The sequence below is a fragment of the Oncorhynchus gorbuscha genome, linkage group LG18, assembly GCF_021184085.1.
Source record: "Oncorhynchus gorbuscha isolate QuinsamMale2020 ecotype Even-year linkage group LG18, OgorEven_v1.0, whole genome shotgun sequence".
Lineage (NCBI taxonomy): Eukaryota > Metazoa > Chordata > Actinopteri > Salmoniformes > Salmonidae > Oncorhynchus > Oncorhynchus gorbuscha.
Genome location: NC_060190.1, coordinates 27,076,308 through 27,091,432, shown reverse-complemented (window position 1 = coordinate 27,091,432; position 15,125 = coordinate 27,076,308). Strand labels below are relative to the sequence as shown.

The window sequence follows — 15,125 nt, the reverse complement described above, 5'->3', positions numbered from 1 at the left end:
TGTGAGGCCAGTTGGACGTACTGCCAAATTCTCTAAAACAACGTTGGAGGTGACTTATGTTAGAGAAATTGACATTAAATTCTCTGGCAGCAGCTCTGGTGGACATTCCTGCAGTCAGCGTGCCAATTGCATGCTCCGTCAAAACTTGAGACGTGGCACAAAACTGCACATTTTAGAGTGGCCTTTTATTGTCCCCAGCACAAGGTGCACCTGTGTAATGATCATGCTATTTAATCAGCTTTTTGATATGCCATACCTGTCAGGTGGATGGATTATCTTGGCAAAGGAGAAATGCTCACTGACATGGATGTAAACAAATTTGTGCACAACTTTTGAGAGAAATAAGCTTTTTGTGCTAATGGAAAGGTCTGGGATCTTTTATTTCAGCTCATGAAACATGGGACCAACACTTTGCATGTTGTGTTTATATTTTTGTTCAGTGTATTTTGGAAGTTTCATGTGGTTTTCTGTAGATTTCCTGTACATTGCCCCTACTGTTACATTTGGTCATTGAGCAGAAGCTTTTAGTCAAAGCAACTTTGGATACTGTAGCAGGTACTCATATTCAGTAAAACCAGGGATTTTTTTCCTGATAGCTAAATGAGTTTGGTGTAACATCTGGGGGAGTTCCCATTATGCCTTCCGTACAACTGAGCCATTGGCAAGGCTGTGGGACTAAGTAGCCAATGATTTGGGGTTTTGTCACTGTCTGTGCTCAATACTAAGGACTATGGAATGTTGCTGTAGCATGATGTACTACAGTACCCATGATGCTCTTTGGTGGTCAGAATAATGCCAGCAGTCGGCCATATTGTCTCAAAGGCCAGCGCTGGTGTTATTGGGACCAACATGGAGGTTCCACAACGTTTCGTTTTATCTTTGGTTATTACACACACACACACACACACACACACACACACACACACACACACACACACACACACACACACACACACACACACACACACACACACACACACACACACACACACACACAATATTACTGATTTATGCAAAGTGCAAATGTCAATTAATCATATTTTATTGTTAATCAATTCAATGTAGTACGTGTCACAAACACATGACCATTTTTACAAGGTAAACCCTTAAGGCTATTTACAGTATATCATAAAAGTGAGTACACCCTCACATTTTTGTAAATATTTGAGTATATCTTTTCATGTGACAACACTGAAGAAATTACACTTTGCTACAATGTAAAGTAGTGAGTGTACAGCTTGTATAACAGTGTGAATTTGCTGTCCCCTCAAAATAACTCAACACACAGCCATTCATGTCTAAACCGCTAGCAACAAAAGTGAGTACACCCCTAAGTGAAAATGTCCAAATTGGGCCCAAAGTGTCAATATTTTGTGTGGCCACCATCATTTTCTAGCTCTGCCTTAACCCTCTTGGGCACAGAGTTCACCAGAGCTTCACAGGTTGCCACTGGAGTCCTCTTACACTCCTCCATGACGACATCACAGAGCTGGTGGATGTTAGAGACCTTGCACTCCTCCACCTTCCGTTTGAGGATGCCCCACATATGCTCAATAGGGTTTAGGTCTAGAGACATGCTTGGCCAGTCCATCACATTTACCCTCAGCTTCTTTAGCAAGGCAGTGGTCATCTTGGGTGTTTCGTTATCACGTTGGAATAATGCCCTGCGGCCCAGTCTCCGAAGGGAGGGGATCATGCGCTGCTTCTGTATGTCACAGTACATGTTGGCATTCATGGTTCCCTCAATGAACTGTAGCTCCCCAGTGCCGGCAGCACTCATGCAGCCCCAGACCATGACACTCCCACCACCGTGCTTGACTGTAGGCAAGACACACTTGTCTTTGTACTCCTCACCTGGTTGCCTCCACACACGCTTGACACGATCTGAACCAAATAAATGTATCTTGGTCTCATCAGACCACAGGACATGGTTCCAGTAATCATGTCCTTAGTCTGCTTGTCTTCAGCAAACTGTTTGCGGGCTTTCTTGTGCATCACCTTTAGAAGAGGCTTCCTTCTGGGACGACAGCCATGCAGACCAATTTGATGCAGTGTACGGCGTATGGTCTGAGCACTGACAGGCTGACCCCCCACCCTTTCTACCTCTGCAGCAATGCTGGCAGTGCTCATACGTCTATTTCCCAAATACAACCTCTGGATACGATGCTGAGCACGTGTACTCAACTTCTTTGGTCGACCATGGCAAGGCCTGTTCTGAGTGGAACCTGTCCAGTTAAACCGCTGTATGGTCTTGGCCACTGTGCTGCAGCTCAGTTTCAGGGTCTTGGCAATCTTCTTCTAGCCCAGGCCATCTTTATGTAGAGCAACAATTCCTTTTTTTTCAGATCCTCAGAGAGTTCTTTGCCATGAGGTGCCATGTTGAACTTCCAGTGACCAGTCAGTATGAGGGAGTGTGAGAGCGATGGCACCAAATTTAACACACCTGCTCCCCATTCACACCTGAGACCTTGTAACACTAACGAGTCACATGACACCGGGAGGGAAAATGGCTAATTGGGCCCAATTTGGACATTTTCACTTAGGGGTGTACTCACTTTTGTTGCCAGCGTTTTAGACATTAATGGCTGTGTGTTGAGTTAATTTGAGGGGACAGCAAATTTACACTGTTATACAAGCTGTACACTCACTACTTTACATTGTAGCAAAGTGTCATTTCTTCAGTGTTGTCACATGAAAAGATATACTCAAATATTTACAAAAATGTGAGGGGTGTATTCACTTTTGTGATATACTGTCTATTGATCATCACCTCATATTTCTCAAGGGACATACTGTGTTTGCCTCCCTCTCTTCTTATCTTTCCCACACATGTAGTTACATATAAGTAATAATGCCCGAGAAGCCGGTGTTTGTTGGATATATTGGCACGGGCGTTGTTAGGCCCGAAATGATCATCAAATAATGATCGACATATTTTCCTTAAAAACTTTATTTTTATTAATTTATTCCTAATATTTCATCCTTCCACAAGATATAGTCCCAATGCAAATCTAGGGTTGCTAGAGATGTGACCCAGTTGTTTGTTATTTTTGTTCTGTATCTATAGACGCAACCCAGTCGTTCGTTCTAAATGTTGTATTGCCATACCGACTGGCAGCGTTATTTTCCTTTGCTTGCTAGCTAGCCATCTACAGCTAATTTACAGTCACGTCAAAAAGTGCAGACAGAATAACCGCAAAGTAGCTGTATTTGCATTTGTTTAAGCTGTTTTCTAGTGAAGATGTATTTCGATACATCCATAACAATGAGCTTATGATGCCTGACTTTGCCTGGCAGAAAAATAGTGCTCTCTCGTCAGGACATTGTTCAGACAAAAGAAAGACAATCCATGACATTCATTTGAGCTGATTTTAATCAATGAAACCATATATTCTCTTTGTTATCCACCACAGCTGACTTATGTGACAATGCCAGTGTTTGTTGGATATATTGGCACGGGTGTTTCCCTTGGGTCCAGATAATTATTTGTGGCCTCGTTATATGCGAGAGTGGCGTATCTGAGAGAAAGAATGCGTTGTTATAATATTGATTTCCAGTAGCCTACTTATGAGTGCCACTTAGAAATAACACAAACAGGCTATGAACAACATACCTTAGGCCGTTCTTGTCTGTTTTTACGAGGAATGAGTTGGGCTTTAATTGTCTGGTGTGTATCACCCACACTTTCTGGACCAGACCCCTTGGTGTACTGGGTTTCAGAGCCTGGGAGTTTTGGAGCTGGGGCATGTCCTTATCGGTAATGGGAGGGTGGCTGTATGTGATATTTTTTCCTTGCTTTCTTAGCTGTTTGATGTTGCCCAGAAATACATTATTTGAGGTGGTAAATTCAGTGTCCTTCATAAGGCACCAGCTGCCACCAATGGAATGCCAGGTAGCTACTTATGCTGTACTGCTCCCCCTTCCCATTTCAAACATTTCCATAAAACTGTCGGAGAAGGATGTTAAACTCCTCCTTCGTGACCGTTTTGAAGTCAGCAACTTTTTTATTTTTTGCTAGCCAGCCCTCGAAGCAACGCATAGCCCAGTTTGTATTCTATTCTGAACTGTGTTTTTTTTCGTTGTGGCTTTTCTCTAGGCCATTCAATACAGTATCCTCAAAAAAATATATATATATTTTTCCCATTCATCCATAGTCATGCCGCAGAAAAGATCATAAGAAATGTTCCACTCATCCATTTTAGTTTTTGCTGGAATGCGGTTTTAACCACTCAGCATTCAGGATTAGACCCATCCGTTGTATAATACATGTATATAACATGTGTATTTCCAGTGTTATTACTGTTGTTCAAGCTTCTGTAGTGTACCATCTTTCATTTCTCTCTCTCTCTCTCTCTCTCTCTCTCTCTCTCTCTCTCTCTCTCTCTCTCTCTCTCTCTCTCTCTCTCTCTCTCTCTCTCTCTCTCTCTCTCTCTCTCTCTCTCTCTCTCTCTCTCTCTCTCTCTCTCTCTCTCTCTCTCTCTCTCTCTCTCTCTCTCTCTCTCTCTCTCTCTCTCGTATCTTCCCTTTCTCCAGGACAGTCAAGGTGGACGTGTATGATTGGGACAGAGATGGAAGGTAATTTTCTCTCTCTTCTCGCTTCCCTCCTCCCCCTTGTTTCTTCACTCATTAATTTCATTTACAATCTCCAGACAGCCTCAGACGCTCCAAGTCTCCCTCAAATGTCATCCCTCGTTCTTTCTCTGGAGGGGAATCTTCATCACCTTATTAGTCCAGTGACATTGGGATGGGGGGGATGAGGGGGGTGAGAGGGACTCTCCACCATAAGCACACACAACCATAATTCACTGACCGGAACTTTAAAAGGTTGGCGGTAATATCAGAAGCGAGAGGGTTTATGAATATGAGTGTTGACTGACTCCCTCCATCTCTCTGTCCTCTTTCCCTCTCTCCTTCTTCACTGATGGTGGCTAATAATGTGCCCACAGGGCTTCCTCTCTAAATATCACACGCAGATTGATAGCGGGCGGGTCCTATTTGGCTTTAGGTGATGGTATTTAGATGTACAGAGAGGGGACGGGGTTGGTGTTTCCTTTAGTATAATACTCTTTCAGATGCTGCAGGTGTTACTCTCGCAACTATTCCCACAGTCATGACTTCATTGGCGAGTTCACCACCAGCTACAGAGAATTCTCCAGAGGCCAGAGCCAGTTCAACGTCTATGAGGTAAAAAAAAAGAAAAAATAACGGTAACACTTAAATTATTGCAGGGGTCAGGGGTCACCCAGAGTGTTTCTTGGTGGTCTTAAATAAATCTACTTTGAAACTAACATTTACAGCTCACACACATGGTTCTGGGCTTTAAAAAAAAAGAAGACACCTGTAACATGTCAGATATAGAGTTGAAATGTATTAAATGTTGAGTTTGCATCCCAAAATTACACTTCATATACTGTACATCACAGAAGACTGAAATATAACAAAACTGTTTCACATAGAAACACAGGATTTTCGGGCAAAAAAAAAATGGTATTAATTATGTAAAATATCAATAACATTCCACTAGGAAAGGGCTACAGCTTGCAGGTATAACCCAACAAACACAATACATTTAAAAAAAGTTCAAAATACATATTTTTTTGTAAAAAAGACATTGGGAAAACAGATTTTACGTCTTGTGCTCACTGGGAATTTATGACTTTTTTAAAGCATGTTTGAGCCTTTATAATGCTTTATAATAAGTGTTGTAATTATGTTGTCTCTCTATGTAGGACATTTTTTACTGACTAATATTGAAGTACACATGTACACAGCACACAGCTGTTACTCATCAGAAAACATGTTATATCTTTAATAATGAGATGAGCATTTTTGTGATTTACTCATTTGAAGCTTCACATTTTCCAACTCTTACGACTTCACATAGATATCCCCACTATGAAAATAATGTTATTTTTCATCCGTCCTTTATCACTTAGAATATGACATGTTCCATTCAGTCAGTTTCTTTCCATACCACACTTTCACACAGCAAACTATGTGGTGAACTAGTCATCTTTTCAATGTACGCATCTTTCCTCTTTTTGTCCAGGTTCTAAACCATAAAAAGAAAGGCAAGAAGAAGAAATACATCAATTCAGGGACAGTAAGAACCTTTGAGCTTGAGCTTTCCATTGTCCATCTATCATATGTTGTATAGATAGGATTCATTGCCAATGTGATATGTCATAGGCATTAAAGGTTTTGCTTTGGCCATCTCTTTCTCTATCCCTCGCTCTCTCTTTCACTCTTCCTGTTTCTGCTTATATCCCTTTCCTTATACCCCCCCCCTCTTTATCTCTCTCTCACTGTTTCTCTCCCTTCTCTCCCTATTTCTCCCCCCTCTCCTTCTCCTCCTCTCTCCCTCCCCTGAAGGTCACACTGCTGTCCTTTAAAGTGGAGTCAGAATACACGTTTGTAGACTTCATCCGGGGAGGGTGAGCCAAATCTTTGTGACGTCACATTAACATTAGAGGCTACTCTTAATAATGTTGATGAGCAAAATCTTTGTGATGTCACATTAACATTAGAGGCTACTCTTAATAATGTTGATGAGCCGTTGATGGCTCGCTCAGCCTGGCTTTCATGTCTGAAATTGTTTTGTATTGTTTAAACAGAAAATGTCCTTTTTTAGTCTTTATTATGTTTTTGTCTGGTAACGTTTGGGTTATTCAATGTAATTCATCATTGTCTCCCCAGGACGCAACTCAACTTCACAGTGGCCATCGATTTCACAGCGTCTAATGGTAAGTGTGGCAGAATCACTTATACGAGTCGTAGGGCTCTACTAAAGGACTAGTTTCCCCAAACTTCTTTCAAAATAATCTTACTTTAACATTTGTCAAAGCAGGGCCAAATATTGCCAGCAATATTTTCCTATCAAATGAACGTTAGATACTGCAATGCTGTAGCTTCTTGTCAGTGGATGCTGATGGAATTGAACCCACGGCCTTGTGGCTGTAGGTTAATAGGTCAAAAGCATAGCACTATATCTATAATGTATTCAACATGCATTCTAAGACAAGTAGTATGATAGTGTGAAACGTTGCCTGTTTGTGTTATGCTGGTGAATGAGGACCCAAAAGCGACTTAACGAAAACAGAGTCTTTATTCCAGTATATGACAAAAGTAATAATCCTGGAAAAATCAAGAAGAAAACAAAACAGGAAAAAACTTAAATCCACTCGTAGTAACGAGGACAGACTGGAGACTCGACCATTGACTGCAGGTTGCTTCGGGAAGGCACCGACCGTAGCAGACTAAGACACCTGCTCACACGCAGCATCTGAAGGAGACAAAACACGACAGGGCGAGACAAGGACACAGCACAGCGAACATCATACAAGGATCCAACAAGGACAGAAGCAGAAAACAAGGGGAGAAATAGGGCTCTAATCAGAGGGCAAAATAGGGGACAGGTGTGAAAAGAGTAAATGAGTGAGTTAGGAGAATGAGGAACAGCTGGGAGCAGGAACGGAACGAAAGAGAGAAGAGAGAGAGGGAGGGGGAGAGAGAGGGATAGAAAAAGGGAACGAACCTAATAAGACCAGCAGGGGGAAACGAACAGAAGGGAAAGCACAAGGACAAGACAATATATGACAAAACATGACAGTTTGGCCTATGCCTTTTTTGTACTTGATGTGTGTGTTTTGTATTTTGTGTGGTGTGTCGTAGAGCTCATTTGAAAACGAGACCTGGGTCTCAATATGACTTCCCTTTCTAAAGAAAGGTAAAAAAAGATATATATAACGAAATAACCAATGCTCTGTTTCTGTGTTCCAGGTAACCCATCCCAGCCCACATCTCTGCACTACATGAGTCCCTACCAGATGAATGCCTACGCAATGGCCCTGAAGGCTGTGGGGGAGATCATCCAGGATTACGACAGTGACAAGATGTTCCCTGCCTACGGCTTTGGAGCAAAGCTGCCCCCGGATGGCAAGATCTCCCATGTCTTCCCACTGGTGAGAGAGTGATGGAGAGAGGGAGCAGTTGTTGTGTATATGATGTTACATTTTTTTATTGTCTTTATGATGGACTTAGTGTGGGTAATGAACATGCACAGTTTTATTTCTTGCAATGAGGTGCTGGTACTTTATGCTGCAGTATTTACTGATCCACAGAAGAGTCCTCAGTCCTTGGGAACTATATAAATACTATTTGATGACAACGTCCCTTCTGTAAGGTGTTTTTTTTTGCTTTCACGCTTTTACAGATGTGAAGTTGCCATCCACAATGCTTTCTTTATTCATACACTTCCCTTTGCTGATAAGAGTTCATGTCAAATGAGAGTTGGAAACTAAAATGGTGAATGTCCATCTGTTCGGGCTCAGTTGAGAGACCTTGCTGTTTCTTGAAATAGACTCCTGTTCTATTTTTGAGTAGTCCATGCTACTGAACACCACCCATATCAATTTGTATCCAAGGCTGACTGATGCTCCAAGAATAATACATGTTTCATTTGCTCTATTATATTGCTGGCAAAACGTGTTTCCCCCTATAACATTGCGTATTTATTTTTGTATAATTAAAAAATATATATTTCTGCATTGTTGGGAAGGGTCCGTAAATAAGCATTTCACTGTCAGTCTACACCTTGGTTACAAAGCATGTGTAGCGGGGTGCGTAATTGGCGGCAGAGAAGTCAGCCGCAGGAGAGCAGAACTGGGTGATAACCGGAGATTTATTCGCAAAACCAACAGCAACCTGAATAACAAGATACATGGGCACAAAAATAACCCGTCGTGCGCTCACGGGGAACGTGCACAAGCACTACAATAAACAATCCTACACAAAGACATGGGGGGGGGGAAACAGAGAGTTAAGTACACCACAAGTAATTGAGGAAATTGAAACCAGGTGCGAAGAACAACAAGACAAAACACATGGAAAATGAAAATTGGATCGATTATGGCTAGAAGACCGGCGATGCCGACCGCCACCTGAACAAGGAGAGGTCCCAACTTTGGCGGAGGTCGTGACAGCATGTGACAATAAATTGTATTTAACTTCCTAGGACTGTTAGTAATCAAAATGGTCAACTGTGAAATACTTGATTTTGCTAACTTAAATTCTCCCAATACCTATCAGAGCTGTGTTATGCCTACTGACATGAGGCAAAAAAAACACTCACACTCGTATACTATATATATATATAGCATCATTGCGTAATGAAAACACACATCGTCAGCAGGTCCGTATTGGCATGATTCAGAACGGAGTATCCTTAGTTTCTTGTGATTTCCTGCAAAGTCTGACAATGACTACCCACCCTTACAGCCCACATAAATGACACCCTGAACACATTACATTAAAGGGTCAATCAGTAGTTGCTACATCCATTTTTGGACATATAAATTAATTATATGTACCCATTGACTCTTAAAGAATATAACTTATAAATGCCTCATGAGCTTAGTTCACCTGTCGTACTAATCATAACCCAAAATATAAACTTGTTTTACTACAATGTTTGTCAACCAAGTAAATGTAAACAAACACTATATAGCCTCAAAACATGGTTAAAACTATCATTTTGATATCATGTATGGTCAGTCCTTGCATCCATAGCTCTGTCTATGAATATGAGAGTGGTTCCATTTCTCCAGCCCCATCCCTTAGCTTTGTTGTTGTTTCTACTGCTAGTTGATGCTTCAACATAGTGTGGTAAAGTCACGAAGAACACGCGAATCTCTAAATATGTCAACATAAAACACAAATTGCAGCACCATTGTGTAAGCCAATGAGCTAGTGTCAGCTTCAAGTAGTTATGTGAAGTGATTGAACAAGGGTAGAGCAAGGGTGGGGAAAAAATGTAAAAACTCCATCTGTTTGATCTGGAAAAGTGCAAAACAAAAAGGGACAAGACAGACACCGACCGAAATAGACTTTAGAGGACGTAGCGCTTAGCTTATTTTCATGAGCCGATGAAGAAAGAATAACAAAAACTAAACACGAAGAAGAAGAAAAACGAGTTCTCCTCGGATTCTATCTCCCTGGACAGATACTTCAGAAGAGGAAGAAAAAGGTGATGACTTCCTGAACAAATAAGTGTAAAAAAACAATAGGAGTCTTATTTTCAGCTAATTTTAGACCCAAAGCTGGAGGAATTCGCCACACAGAAGTCTCCTTGATGTGAAGGAAATGATGCGAAGGTCAGGTCTGTAATGAGACTATGTTGTAAGGTCTCAATGCCATGCATAAGCCTTTACAAAATAGATTTCCATAACAGTTCATGACAACGGCACCAGTAATGCTGTCCATATTTTTAACCGACGTATAGAAAGTTCAGTTCTAAACACCAGTGCTGGTCAATTTTGATAAACAAATTGATAAAGAGAAAGATATGGATGCCACACAGATTATTTTCTCTATATATATTTTATTATTTTCAGTATCAGCTAATAGCCCCATGCCAAGACAGGGACACATCTGACTAAATCTTCCTCTGACTACATCTTCCTCTGTCTTATGATTCATAGATGTCTGACCTCAAAATTCCCTCTCAAATTATATCAAATTGTAGCATTATATCAGATTTGTGAAAGACATGCTTCGCAGTATCCAAAAAGTGCTATTGTTCTCCCTCCCCAAAGTGTCTGAAACCAGTGAGTATGTTGTGACACAAAGTGACACCATTGCTGTCGAGATTCATCACTGCTTTTTAACTTGGCTCATTTCCGAATGGGCCACCGCTAAATCAGCTCTTCCAATTAGAGCTCACCTTGGCGTGACGAAGCCCAAGCAAGTCTTGCAAAGAGATCTTTTAATTAGACCACATTGTCTGATCCTGCTGGAAGAGGAGGGCTGCCTCAACTCATAAGAAAATCCAATTATATTTATCACATGCTTCGTAAACAACAGGTGTAGACTAAAAAGCTCTGCATGGTAAATCTGACTTCTTCTGCAGTTGCCGTACATTGTTTACTGAGATACAGCCTCTGCATAAGTCGCCCTGACTTCTTGCGCTTCGTGGAGCAGAGCTGATGTCACGCAAATGAGTTTGTATTTATACTTGACCCCCCCGCCACCACCTACCATCAAACGATCATGTCATTGCGGAGATGGACGAAGCCCTCCACATGGTTACAAAATTTGGGAGGCGCACACGTGATACAGAGCTCAATTTAACTTCGGCATGCCTCCGGAGGCACCACAATTGCGTCACTCCCTCCATACGGAGCGGAGCCTCTTACCACATTTTTGGATCAAGCATAATTTGGCTTTAACAGTGAAATGCATACTTACGGGTCCTTTTCCAACAATGCAGAGTTAAAGATAAAGATATACACTACATGGCCAAAAGTATGTGACCACCTGCTCGTCGAACATCTCATTCCAAAATCCTGAGAATTTGGTCCCCCCTTTGCTGCTATAACAGCCTCCACTCTTCTGGGTAGGTTTTCCACTAGATGTTGGAACATTGCTGCGGGGACTTGCTTCCATTCAGCCACGAGCATTAGTGAGGTCGGGCACTGATGTTTGGCGATTAGGCCTGGCTCGCAGTCGGCTTTACAATTCAACCCGGAAGTTGTTCAATGGAGTTGAGGTCAGGGCTCTGTGCAGGCCAGTCAAGTTCCACACCAATCTAGCTAAACCTTTTCTGTATGGACCTTGCTTTGATGCATGAGGGCATTGTGAGCTGAAACAGGAAAAGGCCTTCTCCAAACTGTTGCCACAAAGTTGGAAGCACAGAATCATCTAGATTGTCTATGTATTCTGGACCGTTATGATTTCCCGTCACTGACACTAAGGGGCCAAACCATTATTCCTCCTCCACCAAAATTTACAGCTGGCACTATGCATTGGGGCAGGTAGCGTTCTCATGGCATCGGCCAAACCCAGTTTCGTCCGTCAGACTGCCAGATAGTGAAGCATGACTCATCACTCCAGAGAACGTGTTTCCAATGCTCCAGAGTCCAATGGCGGTGAGCTTTATACCACTCCAGTTGACGCTTGGCATTGTGCATAGTGATCTTAGGCTTATGTGTGGCTGCTCGGCCATGAAAACCCATATCATGAAGCTCCGGACGAACAGTTATTGTGCTGACCGTTGCTTCCAGCGGCAGTTTGGAACTCAGTAGTGACTGTTGAAACCGAGGACAGACGGTTTTTATGCGCTACGCGCTTCAGTACTCATGGTGCCGTTCTGTGAGCTTGTGTTGGCTACCACTTCGCGGCTGAAGCATTGTTGCTCCTTGATGTTTCCACTTCACAATAACAGCACTTACAGTTGACAGGAGCTGCTCTAGCAAGGCAGTAATTTGCCAAACTGACTTGTTGGAAAGGTGGCATCATATGGCGATGCCTCGTTGAAAGTCACTGAGTTCTTCAGTACGGGCCATTCTACTGCCAATGTTTGTCTATGGAGATTGCATGGCTATCTGTATACAACTGTCAGTAACGGCTGTGGCTAAAATAGCCTAATCCACAAATTTGAAGGGGTATCCACATACTTTTGTAGTCTGTTTATATATATATATATATATATAAACTGCCTGTAGTACAGCCCCTGAAGCAAGGATGTGCATATTATTGGTACCATTTGAAAGGAAACACCGAAGTTTGTGGAAATGTGAAAAGAATGTAGGAGAATATAACAATAGATCTTGTAGAATAAAATACAAAGACAAAAAACAACCAGTTGTTTTCTACCACCATCTTTGAAATGCAACAGGAAGGTCCCTACATCTAGCCATCACTCTGGTTGTAATTGCGATGTTGTCCACAAGATGGCAGTGCATGTGCAAAGTTTCAGACGGATAACTTGAAGTATGAGAAAACTACATAAAATTTAGTGTAAAGTCACCCAGGTACATTTGGGCAAATCGTGAAGGAGACATTTACATTCACATTACATTTTTCTGCAAGAATATCATCAAATCTGTATACTCGGACTTTGATTTAGCTTTTCCAGTATTAGCAGCCATATTATAAGTTCAACATTTGCAAAACACCCAGTTTTCATAACTTCATAACTCTCCATATTCTTAAAATGTTTGTCCAAAAGGAAAAGGCTTGACGTTGCACAAGGTTACTAGCAACTTTTTGCGACAAATACTGGGTTTCCACATACTCCCGTAAAGCCCCGCTCATTGGCTATCTAGCTGGCTTTATTATAACCCGATTGGTGATTATTTTACAAAGTTACAGTCAATCAAGTGAAGACCGCCCGCGCGCCATCGGTGTGCCATGAAGGCGTTGCTCTCTGACCAAATTTGGTGTCCTATAGGATATACTACACTCCTAATGATATAGTGAAGTCTGGTTACATTCTAGGATCTCTGAGGAATAAATACAAACGTGGTTTGACTGATTGAAACAACATTTAGGGTTAGATTTTCACAGATTCCTTTCTTTGCAAATTGAACGAGTGGAAATACAAAATCGATCGTGCATGCCATATGAACCTTTTTAGGAGATGAAAAGGGATGATCTCTAACTAAATTACACTTCATGTTCTCTCTGGGACCCTTTGGATAATAAATCAGAGCAAGATTTCAGGATGTAAGTACGCATTTCACTAACAGAGGTAAATTTATCAAACCTATTGTGATGAAAAAGGTGTTTTGTTGTTAGGAGCGCTCCTCAAACAATAGCATGGGATTCTTTTTGCAGTAATAGCTACTGTAAATTAGACAGTGCATTTATATTAACAAGAATTTAAGCTTTCAGCCAATATAAGACACTTATATGTACCAACATTTGTTGTTTCTCTAAAATCTGCGATCGTGACACACGGCGTTGCATGATTTACAACTGTCCCGGGTGAGTACTGGGCCGTACCCACCACCCTCTATAGCGTCTTGCGGTTGGGTACCTTCCATTTGCCATATCAAGCGGTGATGCAGCCAGTCAAGATTTTCTCAATTGTGCAGCTGTAGTGCTTTTAGTGAGGATCTGAGAGCCCATGCCAAATCTTTTCAGTCTCCTGAAAGGGAATAGGCGCTGTCATGTCCTCTTCACAACTGTGTCCGTGTGTGTGGACCATGTTAATTCCTTAGTGATGTGGACACCATGGAACTTGAAGCTCTAGACCCGCACCACTACAGCCCTATTGATTTGGTTGAAGGCGTGCTCTCCCCTCAATTTCCTGTAGTCCACAATCAGCTCCTTTGCCTTGCTGATGTTGAAGGAGAGGTTGTTGTCCTGGCACCACACTGACAGGTCTCTGACTTCCTCCCTATAGATTGCCTCATCGTCGTCGGTGATCAGTCCTACCACCGTCGTGTCATCAGCAAACTTGATAATGGTGTTGGAGTCGTGCGCACCTGTGCTACCACGCAGTCGTGGGATAACATGGAGTACAGGAGGGGACTAAGCACACACCTCTGCGGGGCCCCCGTGTTGATGGTCAGCGTGGAGGATATGTTATTGCCTACCATCACCGCCTGGGAGTGGCCTGTCAGGAAGTCCAGGATCCAGTTGCAGAGGGAGGTGTTCAGTCCCAGGGTACTGCGCTTGGTGATTAGCTTGGAGGGGACTATGGTGTTGAATGCTGAGCTGCAGTCAATGAACAGCATTCCTATATAGGTATTCATTTGATCCAGGTGGGTGAGGGCAGTGTGGATTGCATTAGAGATCGCATCATCTGTGGATCTGTTGGGGTAGTATGCGAATTGGAGTGGGTCCAGGGTGTCTGGGATGATGGTGCTGATGTGAGCCATGACCAGCTTTTCAAAGCATTTCATGGCTATAGATGTGAGTGCTACGGGGCAATAGTTATTTAGGCAGGCTACCTTGGCATTCTTGGGCACAGGGGGTATGGTCATCTCCTTGAAACAAGTTGGTATTACAGACCGGGTCAGGGATAGGTTGAAAATGTCAGTGAAGTTCCTTGCCAGCTAATCAGCACATGCTCTGAGTATGCGTCTTGGTGTTCCGTATGGCCCCTTTGTAATCTGTGATAGTTTGCCAGCCCTACCACATCCATCGATTGTCAGAGCTGGATTTGATCTTAGTCCTGTATTTTTTGATCCTAGTCCACAAAATTTTCCTTCCTCATGATGCTATATATTTCGTGAAGTGCACCAGTCCCTTCTGCAGCAAAGCACCCCCACAACATGATGCTGCCATTGGGATGGTCTTCTTCGGTTTTCAAGCGTCCCCCTTATTCCTCCAAACATAAC

The 15,125-nt window shown here is 42.4% G+C and overlaps 1 protein-coding gene across 1 annotated transcript in view; it reads left to right on the top strand.

Annotated features, from left to right (window-relative positions):
* LOC124003576 (copine-9-like) overlaps window positions 1-15,125 on the top strand; it is a 186,704-nt gene that overhangs the window by 139,337 nt on the left and 32,242 nt on the right. Inside the window, exons 11-16 of the mRNA XM_046311934.1 lie at window positions 4,534-4,575; window positions 5,109-5,184; window positions 6,050-6,103; window positions 6,373-6,434; window positions 6,697-6,743; window positions 7,780-7,961. Coding sequence (XP_046167890.1) covers window positions 4,534-4,575; window positions 5,109-5,184; window positions 6,050-6,103; window positions 6,373-6,434; window positions 6,697-6,743; window positions 7,780-7,961 — 463 coding nt within the window. The remainder of the gene's footprint in view (window positions 1-4,533; window positions 4,576-5,108; window positions 5,185-6,049; window positions 6,104-6,372; window positions 6,435-6,696; window positions 6,744-7,779; window positions 7,962-15,125) is intronic.